Source organism: Pezoporus wallicus, unplaced genomic scaffold (genome assembly GCF_028554395.1).
Source record: "Pezoporus wallicus isolate ANWC-B61680 ecotype Strahan unplaced genomic scaffold, APGP_CSIRO_Pwel_v1 contig_13399, whole genome shotgun sequence".
In the NCBI taxonomy this organism is placed as follows: domain Eukaryota; kingdom Metazoa; phylum Chordata; class Aves; order Psittaciformes; family Psittacidae; genus Pezoporus; species Pezoporus wallicus.
The window spans coordinates 467,677-483,971 of record NW_026639844.1 but is presented as its reverse complement, the minus strand read 5'-3'; the positions used below and the strand labels follow the sequence as shown (position 1 = coordinate 483,971).

The 16,295-nt window shown below is 66.1% G+C and overlaps 2 protein-coding genes and 1 pseudogene across 2 annotated transcripts; 1 reads left to right on the top strand and 2 right to left on the bottom strand.

The window, feature by feature from the left end:
* Nucleotides 1-1,442: 1,442 nt before the first annotated feature.
* Nucleotides 1,443-3,586, bottom strand: REM1 (RRAD and GEM like GTPase 1). Its single transcript, XM_057416580.1, has 4 exons — nucleotides 3,221-3,586; nucleotides 3,016-3,098; nucleotides 1,982-2,186; nucleotides 1,443-1,864 (listed from the first exon to the last, which is right to left on the bottom strand). Exons 1-4 carry the CDS (start codon nucleotides 3,510-3,512, stop codon nucleotides 1,587-1,589), a joined length of 858 nt encoding a protein of 285 aa, XP_057272563.1. The 5' UTR covers nucleotides 3,513-3,586; the 3' UTR covers nucleotides 1,443-1,586.
* A 674-nt stretch (nucleotides 3,587-4,260) lies between these two features.
* On the bottom strand, nucleotides 4,261-14,800 carry LOC130603073 (uncharacterized; annotated as a pseudogene).
* SOX12 (SRY-box transcription factor 12) lies at nucleotides 10,641-12,307 on the top strand. The gene is made up of 2 exons (XM_057416582.1): nucleotides 10,641-11,799; nucleotides 11,885-12,307. The coding sequence occupies exon 1, from the start codon at nucleotides 10,932-10,934 to the stop codon at nucleotides 11,781-11,783; it is 852 nt and encodes a 283-aa protein (XP_057272565.1). The 5' UTR covers nucleotides 10,641-10,931; the 3' UTR covers nucleotides 11,784-11,799; nucleotides 11,885-12,307.
* Nucleotides 14,801-16,295: the final 1,495 nt, after the last annotated feature.

Here is a 16,295-nt window from a genome sequence, read left to right as displayed (position 1 = left end):
TGGGATGGACTGAGGACATCAGACAGTTGTGTGTCCAGAGCCTATGGGGTATCGTGTCCCAGGAAGGTGCTGAGCAGCAGGACCGGTGGCACTGGGACCAATGGCACCACTGGGAATGGCACTGGGGAGCAGATGGGTCTGGGGGAGATCACACTGAGGTCAACGGATGGGTCACACAGAGGTGGTGGCATTGGGGTGGTGGCACTGGGGTAGCCCCTGAGCTCCCGCTGGAGGGGCTGCAGCCCCCAAGCCCGGCACTGCCTGCCCCAGATATGGGCCACATCGGGGGTCACGGGCAGCCCTGGCCCCCGCAGCGCCTCCTCCTTCCTTCCTCCCATCCTTTCCCAGCGCCTCTCCACGGCCCCCCTTGGCCTCTCCTCCCACCCTCCGGCGCGGCCGCATTTTTCTGGGTTTGAGCTCATTCTTTCCACTCCCCTCTCCTCCCGCTGCCAAGTTTCCATCCCGCTGCCCCCCCGCGCCTCCTGCCGCAGGGAATCGCCGGCTGCAGCTGCGGGAGCCACAGCGGCATCGGGAGCCCTCAGCCCCGGCGCGGCAACGCCGTGTGACCGGCGGCACCGGGACCCGGGGCGGTGCGCGGGGCAGGGATGCCCTGGAACAAAGCCACCATCACCGATGGCTCGGGGGCCCCCTGCACCGCTGTCCCCGCTCTGACCAGCCCCAACCAGCGGCTCCCCACGCTCGAGCCGCAGAGCGAACGGAAACTCCTGACCCGACCCCCGCTCCCTGCTCCCCTCTGGCTCCGGGCCGGGGCTGCGGAGGTCACCGGTTACCCCGCGGCGTCCCAGGAGCAGCCCCCGGGGCCCCTGGGGTCACCGCTGCTCGCTGCAGCCCGGCACGTCCCGGCCCAGAGCGGCAGCGCCGCGGCCCCTGCAGCCCTCCCGGCCCCTGCCCGCCGCTGCTGGAGCTACCGGGTGCCTGGCGGGTCCCAAGCCACTGGCAAGGAGCTGGGCTTGAATCCATCCACACGGCTCCAGGATGCAGCTCCCCGCAGCAGGGACCAGCCCCCCCCCCCCCCCGGAGTGGTTTATTCTGCAGATCGAGGTTTTTCCCCGTTGCACCAGTACAGACACAGCAGAAAAACCTCGCTCTGAGAACCACCAGTGCCAGGAGGATGTGGGACAGAGCCCCGGGCGATGCTGCCGGGGCTCCCCTGGTCCCTCTCCACAGCCAGGCTCCAGGATGTCCTCGATGTTGCCACCACCATGGTGCCCTCACCGTGTCCTGTGTCCTCCCTGCTGTCCTGTGAAGGATGGGCACCGCGAGCAGGACCTGCCACGCTCCCAGGGCACGGCCACCCCTCACCTCCGCTGCCCAGGAGCAGCTGTAACCCAGGATCCCACCCTCTGCTCCATGAGCGCAGCCCAGGGGATCCGGCCCCACTTCTCTGTTCCTGGAGGGGACGTGGCTGGATCCAGAGCATCCCTCAGCACCGGTTAAACCAGCTCCACATCCCCAGCATCGCTCTGGTCCTATCTGGGCTCTCCACGGAGCCGTCGGCCACGCTGCTGGTGGAGAGGGCAGTCCCAGCCTGGGTGTGTGGAGCGCTGGACAGGCACCGACGGCTCTCAGAGCACAGACAGGTCGTGGCAGGACTTGGAGCGGAACTTGAGGGCCACTTTGCTGCTGTTCCTGGCCACCAGCCTGTCGAGGAAGCGCCGGGCTCTCTTGGTGAGGCTCTCCTTGCGCCTGTGCCGCTGCGCAGGGCGCGTGTGGGGCTCCTTGCCCCCTCGGCGCAGGCGGAGCTGCCGCACCACCCCCTCGAAGAGCTCGGCCACGTTGTGCTGCAGAGCCGCCGATGTCTCGATGAACTTGCAGTCGAACACGGCAGCGCAGGCACGGCCCTCTGCAAGGGAAGGGCAAGGAGGGGACGTGGCCCCGCTGGCACCCTGAGCGCTGCCGCACGGCTGGGACGAGGGGACAGCCACAGGGGGATGCAGAGGGACCCCCCAGCCCTGCTCACCTTCAATGGAGACTTCGCGGCTCCGCACCAGGTCGCTTTTGTTGCCCACCAGGATGATGGGGATGTCCTCGGGCTGCCGAGCGCGGCGCAGTTGGATGCGCAGCTCCGAGGCGCTCTCGAAGCTGCCCCGGTCCGTGATGGAGTAGACGATGACATAGGCGTTCCCGACCTGCAGGCACTGGCTGCGGCACTGGCTCCCCTTGCCCTGCCACCGCATGGGGAGTGACATGTCACAGCTCTGCGGGGGCTGCTGGCAGCGCCCCAGTACCCATGGGACCTGGCAGCGCACCCCACCAGCCCCTACACCATGGCGAGCGGACCTGTGACCCCATTAATAAAGCACAGATTAAAACCTTCTGATTTTGGGGGGTGTTTGAGCGTTTCCTCCTCTCCCAACAACAAACCAGGGCCGTGGGCTGAGCTTGGCTCCAGCCCCACTCGCAGGGACCGGTGACACCCGCAGGAATGCAGCACGGAGGGGGGCAAAGGGGTGTTTTGAGGGAGGCAACGACAGTGGTGGTGGCATTTCTGCCCGGGAGGTGCCTCCGTGCGCTGGGCGGGAGGGATGCCCCGTGCCAGGCTCCCGGGGCCACCGCTCTGCCGGTTAAAGCACGTGCCCTGGCTGGCAGCACCGGCTCACGTGGATTTGCTCAGTTGGCTCCTTCAGCCTCAGTCCCAAACCATTTCCATTCGTTTCAAACGGGCTGGCACCACGTTCCTTCCCTGCAATCCCTTCTCCCTCCCGGCCCAACCCACATGCGAGGGGCTCCTTGTGCCCACCCCACAGTGCACATGATGGGAAAGGTGGGCAAAGAGCAGCTCAGAGATGCGACCCCAGCCCCTGTCTTGCCCAGATGCAACCCCAGCCCCTGTCCTGCCCAGCGTGTTCCCCAGCTCTGCTGCAAGGGCAGCAAGCAGCGAGAGCCAAGGACACGGCAGGGAGGCCCCAGAGAGGCTCCAAAGCAGTGGCTCGGCCTGTACGGCATCCCCTGGGCACGTCCCAGGGGCGCAGCGGTGCCCATCCCCGGCCATACCCGCTGCTCCGGCTCCCACGTGTCCATCACGAGCAGCGTGGTCTCCTCACCGTCTACACACAGCGTGCGCTCATAGGCGGCCTCTGCAAGACACCGGGAGAGCCCAATCGGTGCCAATGGCCACCACCGGCTCCACGCTGATGGGGTTTTCCCGTTGTGGGGCTGCACCCGCGCCACCAGCCCGTTACCTCCTGCAGGCACCCACCTCCGTGCTGCTCCAGCAGATCCCGCTCCTGGACGCCGGCGAAGAGGCTGGCCAGGCTGCTCTTGCCCACGCCGGGGTCCCCCAGCAGCACCACGCGGTACAGCGGCTCCCAGGCGCCGGAGGAACCCGAGGACTCAGAGGACCAACTGCCGCGGGGGGCCGCGGCCCTGGCGCCCGGCTCGGAGGAGCGGTGCTCCAGCTGCGGGTGGCAGGAGACCCCCGGCCGCGGCACAGGGGTGCTGGCCCTGCGGCGGAGCGGGCTGTGGCTCCCGCGCTGCGTGTTCAGGGTCATCGGCGGCGACCAGGGCCGCCCGAGCACCGGGGCGCGGGGCCTCTGTCAGTGCCGGTGCCGGTGTCGGTGCTGCTCCCAGCGTCACTGCAGATGCTGGGGTCACTCCCGGTGCCAGTCCCGCTCCCGGTGCCGGTGCCCGCCTGAGCCGCCGGCAGCACGGACACAACTTTCCTCGGGACAGACCCGCCGCCGCCCGGCCCCGGGCTTTAAACCAGGGAGGTGGAGCCGCTCCCCGCGGCCGGTCCCTCCCCCGCCGGTCACAGCCCGGCCCGCAGCGGCCCCGGTCCCCTGCCCGGTCCCGGGGGTCCCCGCGGGGCTCCCGATGCCGCAGAAGGGTTGGATCCCCCGGGGCGCGTCCCCTCGATCCCGGGGAGCAGCCTTCGGACCGAAACCAGCCTTGGGTCTGTAGAGCCAGTGAGGGAAGGCAGAGCCGGGGGCTGGCTTGGCAAGGGCAAGAACCAGAGCCGGTTTGATCTGAGCCCAGTGGCTGGCCCGGACCAGGGGCAGTGCCAGGACACCCTTCACGGGCAGAGCATTGCAATAGGGAGGCACCTTTGGCTTTGACCCCTCCCCAGTAGCTCTGCTCCCAGGGCTCACGCCATGCACCTTCCGAGGGACCGCAGCCATGAGCACAGCACAGGAATGATGGCAACACCTTTACTGCACCCTAAACCCACAGTAGAGAGAGCCCGAGGCGGCTGAGCGGGGCTGGGGTGCAGCACTGGTGGCAAGGGAGGTGCTGTGCAGCTCAGCACCGCATTGGAGCGTGGGTGCACTGAGCGCTGGGTGAGGGACCTGCAAGAGGAGCCTGGTGATAGCAGAGGAGTGGAGACTTCTCGGTGGGGATGCTGAGGACCACCTCAGTGTCCAGCACGCACCTGGGGGACAGGAAGGACAAAGTAAAGAGTGGGAATGAGCCATGATCGGTGTGAGGAGGAGGAGAAGCTCCTGCGTGGCCCAGGCAGGAGGGGGTGATGGATCTGGGCTCAGAGACATCCTGTCCCAGGCGAAGGGAAGCCTGCCTCACTTTTGCTGTTCTGCCTTTCCAGTGTTTCCAGTGTCCAGGACTGGTTTTCAATGGCGATGGCCCAGGTGCTTGTTCTGGGACACAGAACAAAGGAAGCAGGGAGGAGCAGGGAGAAAACCTCTTTAAAACCAGACAACGGTTGTTGTGCCCAGCCCAACCTCCACTCCCCAGCACCACTTTGCTTTCCAGGGCACTCATCATGGTCTGTCCCAGGTACTGACTCCTCTGCCTGGGAAGGAAACCAGCGCCAAGCCCAAGCCCTGCTCTACATACTGGCGTTGCAGCCATACTTGCAACCAAGCCCTTTGCAAAGCAGGCTGTGAACTCGCTGCTTCCCAGAGAAGCAGAGCCAGGCTTAACCCCAGGGCTCCGAGAGGGAGAAGGAATGAAGCGAGCCTCCCTCAGTGTCAATCCCAACGGACAAACAGCAGCAGAGAGCCGTTGGGAGCAGCAGGTACATCTGCTTTCTCGCAGAGACAGGCCATGTGCAGGGAGCTGGGCTGGCTCCGAGCTCTGCTCATCCATCTCTGTCCCATCCAGGACAAATGGTGCATCCAGAGGGTCCCAGTGCAGGGCCGGAGGCTGCTGCTGAAATGCACCCATGGCCCTTTGGGGCAAGAGGATTGGAACGAGGGGAAGCTGAGATGCAGCTGGGGATGGAGACACAGGGAGGGCAGAAAGGGCCCCGTGCTGCTGCACATCCAAACGCTCCCAGACCAAGGGCAGCTTCCGTCTGATCTTCCTCTTTAGGGAAGCAAATCCTGTGTCTGGAGCCAAAGGGTTAATGGGAGCTGGTGGAGCCGTGTGAGAAGCTGCCGGGAGGTCAGTGGGAAAGGGCTGAGGGCCGCAGAGGGCGCTGGCACGGGCTCCGGCTGTCAGGGCGGGTAAGCACCAAATGCCTGACTTGTGATGTTACAGAAACTTTCCACTTGGGCCTTCCTGCTATTTTTAACCTATTTTTAACTCTTGTCCCAGCCCCCCCCCCTTCCCCCTCAGCTGTGCAGGAGAAGTAATTCCTTTTTTTTTATGTCATTTTTGGTTGAAATCAGAGAGCTCCCAAGTTGTGCTGCTCCATTGCCTCCCCTGCGTGATGTGATCCTGACACGTTCCAGCCTTCCCTCCTCCTGTGACCTGTGTCCCCACAGCCATACCTGGCCTCCAGCTAAAACCCAGGCCGTGGGGAGGGAGATCAGCCCCTCCTGCATCGCTCTCACTTCACTGCTCATCCCAAGGGCTGGATTTTTCCACCCCAAAACAAGCCCCATGTGTGCGCAGGGTGCCGAGGGGCCGGTACCTGCAGCAGCAGCAGAGGCTGGACAGGAATGACTGTTAACAGGCGCCTCCGTGCCAGGAACAGTTTGTATGGCAGCTGCTGTAAATAACCCACACGTGCACATTGTCCTGCTCCCAGCTTCTGCTCGGGGGCTGCAGCACCCTCCAGATTTAAACACGTTTGCCCCCTGGTCAGCAAACAGCAGCAGAGAGAGCCACGGCCCCTCGGTGGGTCCACATCACTTGGGATTTCCTGGGGACGAGGGGCAGTGCTGTCCCTCAGCCTGACAAGGATGGGGTGGAAAGCAGCGTGTCACAGCAGGCTGCTGGCCTGCCTGGCTCTGTCCCCAGGGAGGAGAGCCCGGTGTTCCCGTGACCGAGCTGGCAGGGCTGCTGATGGCTCCCATCAACACTGCATGAGGATTCTCCTTGTGCGTTGGAATTCTTACACCCAGGACGAGCACACGCTGGCAGTGGGGATTACTGCCAGCATCCACGCAGGAATTAGCTACCAGAGAAGTGGGGCAGATCTGCCTGGGCAGGGAAGCTCCTTGTGAGCCTGCCTTCCTCAGTGAGAGGAACCAACAGAGTGGGAGTCAGTGTGGGCACGGGGGCCTGGAGAAGCTCCATTGCTCCTCATTCTCCCCGCCTGCAGCCCCTGGTATCTGCCCTTGCAGGCTGCACAAAGGGAAGCCCAGAAGAGAGATGTGATGTGCCCGAGGACCAGTACTGGCTGTGGCTCGTTCCTGGCTGCTCTTAGGGAAGACCACGAGACCCTGCAGCCGTCTGCCCAAGGAGAACCCAATGTAACTGTGGGTTTGTAGCCGGGCTGGGTGTGGGTTTAACAGTGCTGCCTGTGGGAATGGTGGGGCTGGGTCATCAACACCCAGGGCCAGAGACTCTGCAGCCCAAGCCACAGGAGAGGGCTCTGACACCCATAACCAGCCTTATGTGGGTCTGTGGAGAAGAACGTCAGCAAAGATCAGCTCTCTCGGGTCTCTTGTGTTCTGGCAGAGGGTCTGCGTGCTTCCCTTCAGCTCCTCAATCTCTAGGTCCTGAGTACTCTGAAGGAAGGACGTTTCTAAGAGCTCTTTACCTTGCAATAGGAGCAGGAATTGTCATGGCGATTGTGCAAACAGCAGAGCTGGAAAACATCCCTCATGCAATAACCCTCCAACAGCTGCCTGAAATGCCCACTTGTCCTTGGGATGTCCTAATGGGCCACTGGCTCCCAGGTACATGGAGGACAACAGACCCCAGTGGGGCCGAGGAAAGCCTCATGAAGGGCAAACCCTGGGGGTGGCAGCTCTGCTGCACCACGCTGGCTCTTCCCCAGCTCACACCTCCCTTTGCCTCTCTATTCCATGCAGCAGAACGTTGTTGCTTATCATCATAAGCCCCAGGCCATGCTGGTTCAGCATCATCTCCTGGGTGGGTGAAGAGAAGCAAAGCAGCTGAAGAAACTCCCCAGTAAGCACCAGTATCAAACCCCACTGGGTTGGCAATGCTGTGCCAGATGTGCCGCTCCTTGAGAAAGGAGGTGTGGGTTCCAGCCCTACAAACAGTGTCATTGAGATCACCTTGTGCTGATCACGGAACGGGGCTGAGGAACTCAAGAGATCCAGCTCAGTGTCCCATATTGCTTGGGTAACTCATCACCTGTGCTTACAAATTCACCCACCAACGGGCAGGATCACCTCCTTCGCCCTGCTGGTCACGCTCTTTGGATGCAGCCCAGGATATGCCCACTTTCAGCCTTGCAGCTACTCTCTCATGTGGGTGGCTGAGGGAAATGTAAAGAGCTGAACTCAAACCTTCTGTAGCCCCAGGAAAAGCTGCTGGCAGTGACAGCCCAGGAGCTGAGCCTGCAAAGCTCTCCCTGGCCTTTGCCACTCCTCCCTCTTTGCTCTCAGCATTTCCCTTTGGGTAATTTTCTCTCTGTGGCTTTTGCTGAGCGTCTTTCAGCAGAAAGCACTGGGCAAATGCAGAAGTGGCTCCGTGCAGGGGAAGCAGGGCAGGGTACAAGGGAATGTCTCCCAACCTGGCTTGCTCTTCTTGCCTTTCTTCTTGTTCTTAGCAGTGAACGGTGGCCAAGTCAACCCTTGGCCTGGAGGTCTGCTGCTGCCTTCTGCTCTTTGCTGTAATCCTAAAAGCCCAACAGCACGAAGAGAGGAGGTTTGTGAGCAGAGACCTCTCGGAGCTGATCCACAACGACACCCAGTGCTCCTTTGGGGCTTCCAGGTGCCCCTTTACCAGCCTGGAGCAGCAAACCCCAGGCCTGTTTGAGGTGCAGCGCTCACAGGCACAGTGCTGCACGCGTGTGGGGAATGGTGTCAACCTAGGAGGTGTCAGGGACCCCAGGGAGCAAGGGACTCCCTCTTCTCCTCACCTCTTCCATGATGCTCGGGTCTGGGCTCTGCGCATCCACCTCCATGCAGGCTCCGCAAGGGAAAAGCACCACGCCCTGAGGAGGCCGAGCCCCGCAGCTCTGCCTGTCCCCATGGAGAAGCCTCGCGGTGTGCACAGGGCAGAGAGGCAGCAGCACCCAAGCGCCCGGGCACCTTTAGTGAGCCCCACCTGCACTGCCCCCATGGCGCGTCCTCCTGCCTGTGCCCTATAGGGGAGGATGAACTGAGCCCCCCGCTCCGCTCCTTTGTCCCATTGGGACCCCCGTAACCGCCGGGGAACCCCCTTCGGGCCGGGGCTGCCCCGTACCCCGCGTACCCGTGTCCCGGTCCCGGTCTCCATGGCGACAGCGGCCGGGTGCGGACACCGGGCGGGGCGCGCGCTCCCGGGAAGGGGCGCCCCCTGCCGGCCCCGCCCCGTGGGCCACGAGGAGCGGCAGAGCGGGTGCCCGGTGCCACCGGAGCCACGTGCCCAGGGCCGGCCATGGCCTCCGGGAGCGCCGGGAGGGAACGGCTCAAGGGAGGCACCGCCCGCAGGCCCCGCGCCGTGGGGAGGATGCGGGGAAGGGCCGTGTGGTGTTCCCGGGGTGCCAGGGGAACGCAGAGCCGGGCCCGCAGAGACGGCAGGCCCTGGTGCAGGCCGCGGCGCCCGGTGCAGACCCCGGTGCCCGGTGCAGGTCCCGGTGCCCGGTGCAGACCCCGGTACCCGGTGCAGGTCCCGGCGCCCGGTGCAGGTCCCGGTGCCCGGTGCAGGTCCCGGTACCCGGTGCAGGCCGCGGCGCCCGGTGCAGACCCCGGTGCCCGGTGCAGACCCCGGTGCCCGGTGCAGGTCCCGGTGCTTGGTGCAGACCCCGGTGCAGGTCCCGGTGCCCGGTGCAGGTCCTGGTGCCCGGTGCAGGTCCCGGTACCCGGTGCAGACCACGGTGCAGGCCGTGGCGCCCGGTGCAGGTCCCGGTGCCCGGTGCAGACCCCGGTGCAGGTCCCGGTACCCGGTGCAGGTCCCGGTGCCCGGTGCAGACCCCGGTGCAGGTCCCGGTACCCGGTGCAGGCCGAGGTCCCGGGGCCCTGTTACCACAGCAACTGCCGGCGGGGCGCAGCCAATGGGCGCACGCCCTGCGGCGGGCTCACGCGCCGCGGTTGCAGCCAATGGGCGCGGCCCCTGGAGGGCAGCCCGCGGTCTCCCTGGCAGGGAGGGGCGGGGCCTGGCGGGGCCGCGCAGCGGGGGACGAGGTCCCGGTCGTGGCAGCGGGCAGCGCATCCTCATCCTCATCCTCATCCTCATCCTCATCTGCATCCTCATCCGCATCCTCATCCTCATCTGCATCCTCATCCTCATCCTCATCCTCATCTGCATCCTCATCCTCATCTGCATCCTCATCTGCATCCTCATCCTCATCCTCATCCTCATCCTCATCCTCATCCTCATCTGCATCCTCATCTGCATCCTCATCCTCATCCTCATCCTCATCCTCATCTGCATCCTCATCCGCATCCTCATCCTCATCCTCATCCTCATCTGCATCCTCATCCTCATCCTCATCCTCATCCTCATCTTCATCCGCATCCTCCCGGTGCCAGTGCCGGTGCCGCCGCCCCGGGGAGGTGCCCGTGAAGGCAGCGGCCTTCCCATGCCATGAGCCCCTATGGGAATGACCCTGGCCGGGGGTACCGGGGTTGAGCCCCGTGGACCGGCAGTGGTGGGGTCTAAAGCGGCGACCCGGGGGGATGCTGAGAGTGTCCGGGCCGGGATGCAGCGCCCGGGAGGTGTGGGGGCACCGGGGATACGCACACACGGGTGTGGGAGGCACCGGGGGAGCAGCGGGTATTGGCAGTAGCTGGAGCAAACCCAGGAGGGTACCGGAGGGCACGGGGTGCCCAGGCCGGGGTAGCTGGATGCTCATGTGATGGTAGCGGGGGTGCTGCTCCAGAGGGGCACCGGGCGTTGCCGGGCTGCGTTACCGGCAGTACCGGGGGGCACCGGGGGGCACCGGGGCGTGCCGCCCTGCCATTCTCTCCAGCAACCCCGCTCCGGAGGGCGCCCATTGGCGGGGCTGGATTTCCCCCCCGCCCCGCGGCCAATGGGCCGGAGGGAGGCGGTGCCTCCCATTGACAGAACCGGCGCGGCGGTGTTTACCGGGGGCGGAGCGGCGCCGGCTATAAGAGCGGCACCAGGGGGCGTGTGGCTCCCGGGCTGCCCGCACCGCCCCCGAGCACCCCCTGGCTCGGACCCGCCGCAGCGTCCCCGATGGGAGCATCCACAGACTTCACCGGGGAACCATCACCAGGGCGGGGCGGAACATCCCGGAGCATCCTCGAACCGGTGCAGAGCATCCCTGGGGCTGCGAGGAGCATCCTTTGACCGGTAGAACATCCTTGGGCTGGTATAGAGCCTCCCTGAGCATCCCCGGACCGGTACAAAGCATCCCTGGACCGCACCGCTGCCGAGCATCCCTAAGCCGAAAACCGCCGGCCCGGCTCGGGGCCCTCCCGGAGCATCTCAGCAGCCGCCGCCCCGGCGGAGCCGCCTCCGCCGTGAGCCCCCGGGCCCCGGTGCGGCCCCCGGCGCCCCGCCCTGCCGCCGCCGCCCGCTCCGCACAATGGGGGCGGCGCGGCGCGGCGCGTAGCGGCGGGCGGGGAGGCGGCGGCGGCGGCGGGCGGGGAGGAAGAGGAGGAGGAGGAGGAGAAGGCGGCGGCGGGGGGGTCCCGGGGCCCGGCATGGTGCAGCAGCGCGGGGCGCGGGGCCGGGGCGCGGAGGCTCGGCGGGAGCCCTGCGCCCCGCTGCCCTCCCGCGATGCCGAACCCGCGTGGTGCAAGACCCCGAGCGGGCACATCAAGCGGCCGATGAACGCCTTCATGGTGTGGTCCCAGCACGAGCGCCGCAAGATCATGGACCAGTGGCCCGACATGCACAACGCCGAGATCTCCAAGCGCCTCGGCCGGCGCTGGCAGCTCCTGCACGACTCCGAGAAGATCCCCTTTGTGAAGGAGGCCGAGCGCCTGCGCCTCAAGCACATGGCCGATTACCCCGACTACAAGTACCGCCCGCGGAAAAAGGGCAAAGTGGGCACCGGCGCGTCCCGCCCGCGGCTCCCGGTGAAGATCAAGCCCTCGGTGCTGGGCCGCGTCTCCGCCGGCCGCAGGCAGCCCAGCAAGCCCGCGGTGGAGCCACCGGAGCCCGCACCGGAGCTGCCCCCCGAGGACAGCCCCGCGGCACCCGGCGCCCAGGAGCCCCCCGCGCCCCCCAGCCCCGCGCCGGGGAGCTCCCCGCAGAGCGGGTCCCCCTCTCCTATGTCGGCCGCGTCCCCTCCCTCCTCCTTCAGCTCCTCCGATGAGGAGCCGGAGGAGGAGGAGGAGGAGGAGGCGCTGGGGGTCGTGCCGGGGCGGGCTCCTCCCGGTGCCACCGGCGCTGCCCTGGACTGGTCCGTCCTGGACAAGGACCACGACCTCTTCCCGCGGGGAGGCTCCTCGCACTTCGAGTTCCCGGACTATTGCACGCCCGAGGTGACGGAGATGATAGCGGGGGACTGGCTCATGTCCAGCATCTCGGACTTGGTCTTTACCTACTGAGTCCCGCGCTCTGCAGGTAACACCCCCGTTTCTTGTTTTGCTCCCCCCACGATCAGGTCATATCGATAAAATAAGAACCGAAACCAGCTGTTTACATGCAGGAATCAGGGATTTTGCCTTGAAGGCGCTGGAAGGCAGAGCTCCCGCTCACCCACCCCCAGCACACACCCGCTCCTCATCTGCCCGTCCAGCCCGGGCGTGTGGCTGCTCACCTCTCATCGGGGTTCCATTGCCAGGGCCCGGCCCCTTCCCATGGCTGCTCCCATCCCCAGTAGCCATTCCCTCCCACTCTCCAGCAGCCGGAGCGCCCACACCGGCCCTCGGCGCCCATCCCATCCTCCCCATCCCTTGGGGAATGGCCGATTCCGTCTGCTTTTTGACCACGTTTCAAGCACGGCTTCAATTTCCTCCTCCCTGACGCAGCCCCCGGGGATGGATGGATGGAGGCAGAGCCCCACCGAACCCTCCCTGCCCGGCACCCCATTCCCTGGGCGTCCCCGGCTGTGGGGGTTCCGTATCCCACGGGATCGCACGCTCCCGGCCGCTCGCTTTGGGAAGAGCGAAGTTGGGCGCACGTGATGCGCACGTGGTGCGGGAGGTTGTGTTGTTCCTCTCGCCGGGCGGTTGTGCGGAGGAGGCTGTGCCCGGAGCCACCCTGAATTCCAGCTGGAACCAGCCCTTCCTAAGGCAGCCAGCCCCCATTCCGGCCTCGGAGCCGATGCCCATGCAGGACACGCTCCGCTCTGGCTCGCTTTGGCCGGTGGAGCGAGTCCCACTGTGCTCGGCTGCAGCGAGCGATGGTGCCAACGTGGCAGAGGGAATGCTGCTGGAATTCTGCCTTAAGCCACCACCCGAACAGGGCCCAGAGCAGCAGCAGCCGATGCCAGTGCCGTGGGTGATGCTCCAGCATGGGGCTTCCTCCACATGGCACCACGAGAGCAAAGGCATCCCGGCAGGAACGGCTCCTCCGGCCAGGTTTGTCTTTGCTTTTCCTAATGGCTCCTTCCTGCACTGAGCCGCCTCCTCCCGCTGCCGGGAGCACGTGGCTGTGGCTGCAGCACCAGCTCGGCTGCTGCAGCTGTGGGTTAGGGCTGTGCTCTGTGTGTGGGGCTGGGGAGGACCCCGGGCACCCCAAGTGCCAGCCCTGGGGACATGGCCATGGCCAGCAGTGCCCGGAGGAGCTGCACAAGGCTCAGTGGGGACCTCTGCTAGAAGCAGCCTCTCAAGTCCCCCATTGCCTTGAGTCTCTGGGGATGCCAGCGCCCCTTTGACCCTTCCCAGGGTACCAGGGTCTCTGCATCCCTGTTTAGAGGCTGCAGCTCCTCCAGTCACAGGCTGCCCATTGCTATGGGGCTGCCATGACCATGGGAAGGGCATCACCCTCCCCCCCCCCCCCCCCAGGGTCCTGGCGCCCCACAGTGCAGCTCAGAGCAGGGACCTGCCCTGATGCCCTGGCACAGGTCCCTTCACAGGGATGCTCCATGTCCCCCCTCCCGGGCGGCCTTGGGGTCCCCGCAGTCCCCCCAGCATGGTAGATGTGTCGGTGTGTAGCGGTAGCTCTGTGTGTGTCGGCATTGCGTTCGCGCCGTGTTCCCGTAGCCCCGGTGCGGTGCCAGCCTGGGGTGCCAGGCGGGTGTCACGCATCACACACGTGTTCCCCGTATAGAGCGTGTCCCCATCCCTGCTCCCCCATCCCGGGCCGTTCCCCACCAGACCCAGATCCCCCCACATGGAAAAGCCAAATCAGTGCCGGGCCAGCCGTGATGCCGTAGCCGGGGGGGGGGGGCTCTGCCTTCCCACCCCCTGGGCAGCCCCATACCAGGAGCACCCCGAGCCCCATCCCTGCATGAGCCGGGTTCGGGGGCCCCATGGGGGCTCCCCAATGTGCACAGATCTCGACCAGCACCTCGGTGCCTTCTCAGGGCACGCGGCCGCCCCGCGTCGGAGCATCCCGCCCTCCATCCCCGTCCATGGGGAAGCCAAAGCCCCCAAGTACCGGCAGGGCCTGAGGCCGCGGTGAGGGTCTCTCATCACTCGCTTGCTTTGCCGGGGCTGCATCTCCTGGTCCTGTTGGGGTCCCTCCGTGCCGAGCATCACCCGTGGGCCGGGCGCTCCCTCCACGGACTATCAGGCGAAACGTTTCCTCAGGAGCAGGTTCTGGGTCAGCACCAGAACCAGAGCCAAGAGCCGGGGCTCAACCCCCCCCCTACCCCAGCCCCGGCCACAAGCACAACAGCATCCGCTTCGTCCCCATCCCATCCCATCCCCTCCCGGTCCTTGCCCCCTCCTCGAGCCTCGCTGGGTGTCTTTGTCAGGGGAGAACCGTCGTGGACAGTGGTGGATTGTCTGTGCCGTGTGGTTGTAGTGCTTAGAGACCCCCCCAGCGTGCGGCCCCCTCCCGCTGCGCCCTCCTCCCCGCTGCCCGGTGCTGCCCGGCACTCGCGCCTGCGACAGCCGCCGCCACCAGAGACAAAGCGAATCACGGTGATAATGAACAGTGATAAGCATTAATAATAAGAAGAAACCAAACCTCTCTCAGGAAGGAGCCGCCCCGGCGGCGGCCGAGCGGGCCGGGGGGCTCCCGGAGCCGGTGGGGCCCCGGCGCAGCCTCCGCACGGGCGCCAGCGCTCGGGGTCACCTTTGTCGTGTTCGTGGTAGTGAAGGAACCTGTAGCTGTTGTCTTGGAGAAACGGGATTTCAGCCGAGGGCAGCCCCGGCTCTGCCCAGCTCGGCTCCCGGTTATCCCGGCTGTTGTGACTATGGAATAAAGTGTGTTGGTCTGAGCCCCGCGGCTGCGGCTCCTCCTGCGGCACCCCCGGGACGGGAGAGGGGGGGATGCAGGGTTCCCGGGGGAGGATGCGGGTTCCCAGAGGGATGAGGCGCTCCCAGTGGCCACCATCCAGCTCCCACCCTGAGCCCCAGGTCCCGTGGGCTCCCCAGGGATCATCCCCTGGGGCAGGTTCACCCTCATCAACCCCAGGGTGTGTGTGCACACACGTGTATGCATGCGTGTGCATCTCCCTACATGCGTGTAAGCACCCGCTTGGTGTGCAACGCGTGTGTGCACCCGTGCATGTGTGTGTTTGCACAGCACACGGGGATGCGTGCACATGTATGTGCTCTGTGCACGGCTGCACACGCATGTGCTGTGCCTGCTCTGTGCACACACAGCCCTATAGCCCCCGGGGGGGGGTTCTTGGCTCAGCCTATGGGGGGTCGGGTGTTAATCCAGCCCTGCAGGAGGGCCCGGGAGGGAGGGGGGGCCACAGGGGCACACGCTGCTTGCATCACTGCATCCCCCCGCCCCGCCCATGGTTGTTACCATGGCAACAGGGGAGCCTCGAGCATCCCTGGGTACCACCGCCCTGCACCCGGGTGATGCTGGGGACCAGGGTGGGGGATGGCTGCACAGCCACGCGGGGCCCAGCACCCAGCACCAGTCCCAAAGCCACGGGGACAGCGATGCCCCAGCACCGGCTCACAGCAGCCCCTGGCCGTGGCACCGGGCTCCTGCCCAGGGTCACCACCCAGAGCAGGGGGTTGGTGGGTCCGCTCTGACCACGATCCATCGCTGGCTCACACAGGCCCATGCCCACACCAGCACCGGCCTGGCTCTGAGCCACGCAGTGGCTGCACACAGCATCCCATCGGCAGCATCTGTCCAGCACAGCCCCCCCGTCCCAAGGACAAGGACAGTGCCAGGGCTGTGCTGAAGCTGGGGATGATGCCATGGATCCCTCTGGACACAAGGATAGTAGAGAGACCTGGAAAAGAGAAGGATGCTCTAAGGCCTCTGCCCTCCCAGAGGTAAGCAGGGAGCAGGCAGGGGTGCGGGCAGGGCGAGCCCATGTGGGGACACCTGGGGGGATGCAGGGTGAGGGCAGCCCGGGGCAGGAGGCACCAGCACCAGGGATGCACTGGGGTGGGCAGCCCCTACCCACCAAACGGTGTCAGCAACCAGGCTGGCCCCCCCCGGACCCCCGCATCCAAGAACCACCTTGATGGTCCATGGAGGCGGTGACAAACGTCCCCAGGTCCAGGCACAGCCAGGGCACGAGCAGCGCATCCCCCTGCAGGGCCTCCCCAGTGCAGGGCTTTGTTCAGCGCCGCGGCGGCACCGAAAGGGTCCCGGTCCCCAACCGCCCTCCTCCGGGCTGGCACTTCCCGACGCGGGGCAGGAGCAGGAGGGGACGTGGTGGCCGTGTCCCCGCATCCCTGAACGGCGGCGGCCCCTCGGCTCCCCCCCCAACCCTGCTCCTCCTTCCCCATGGCCGCCGATTGGGTGGCTGCGGGTGGCCTGATGTGGGGCCCGATCCTGGCGGCGGGGCCGTGCGGGTCTGGACGCGCCTCAGGACGGGCACGTCCCGGTGGTGCCGGGGGGTTTCCTTCCTCCATCACGTGTGGGAGCCCCACCGGGATGAGGGCAGTGATGCCCTTGGTCTGCCACCCCCAGGATGTGGCTCTGGCTGGGTCCTGGTGGCCAAGACAGAGCCCTGGTGGGGGTCTGAGGGG

Bases quoted from the DNA above. Each gene is read 5' to 3' on its own strand.
- REM1 (XM_057416580.1), bottom strand. From the start codon at position 3,512: ATGACCCTGAACACGCAGCGCGGGAGCCACAGCCCGCTCCGCCGCAGG. The intron at 3,099-3,220 runs GTGGGTGCCTGC...GGTGTCTTGCAG, and splicing joins TCTGCTGGAGCAGCACGGAG to AGGCCGCCTATGAGCGCACG. The intron at 1,865-1,981 runs GTGAGCAGGGCT...CTTCCCTTGCAG, and splicing joins CCGCGAAGTCTCCATTGAAG to AGGGCCGTGCCTGCGCTGCC.
- SOX12 (XM_057416582.1), top strand. From the start codon at position 10,932: ATGGTGCAGCAGCGCGGGGCGCGGGGCCGGGGCGCGGAGGCTCGGCGG.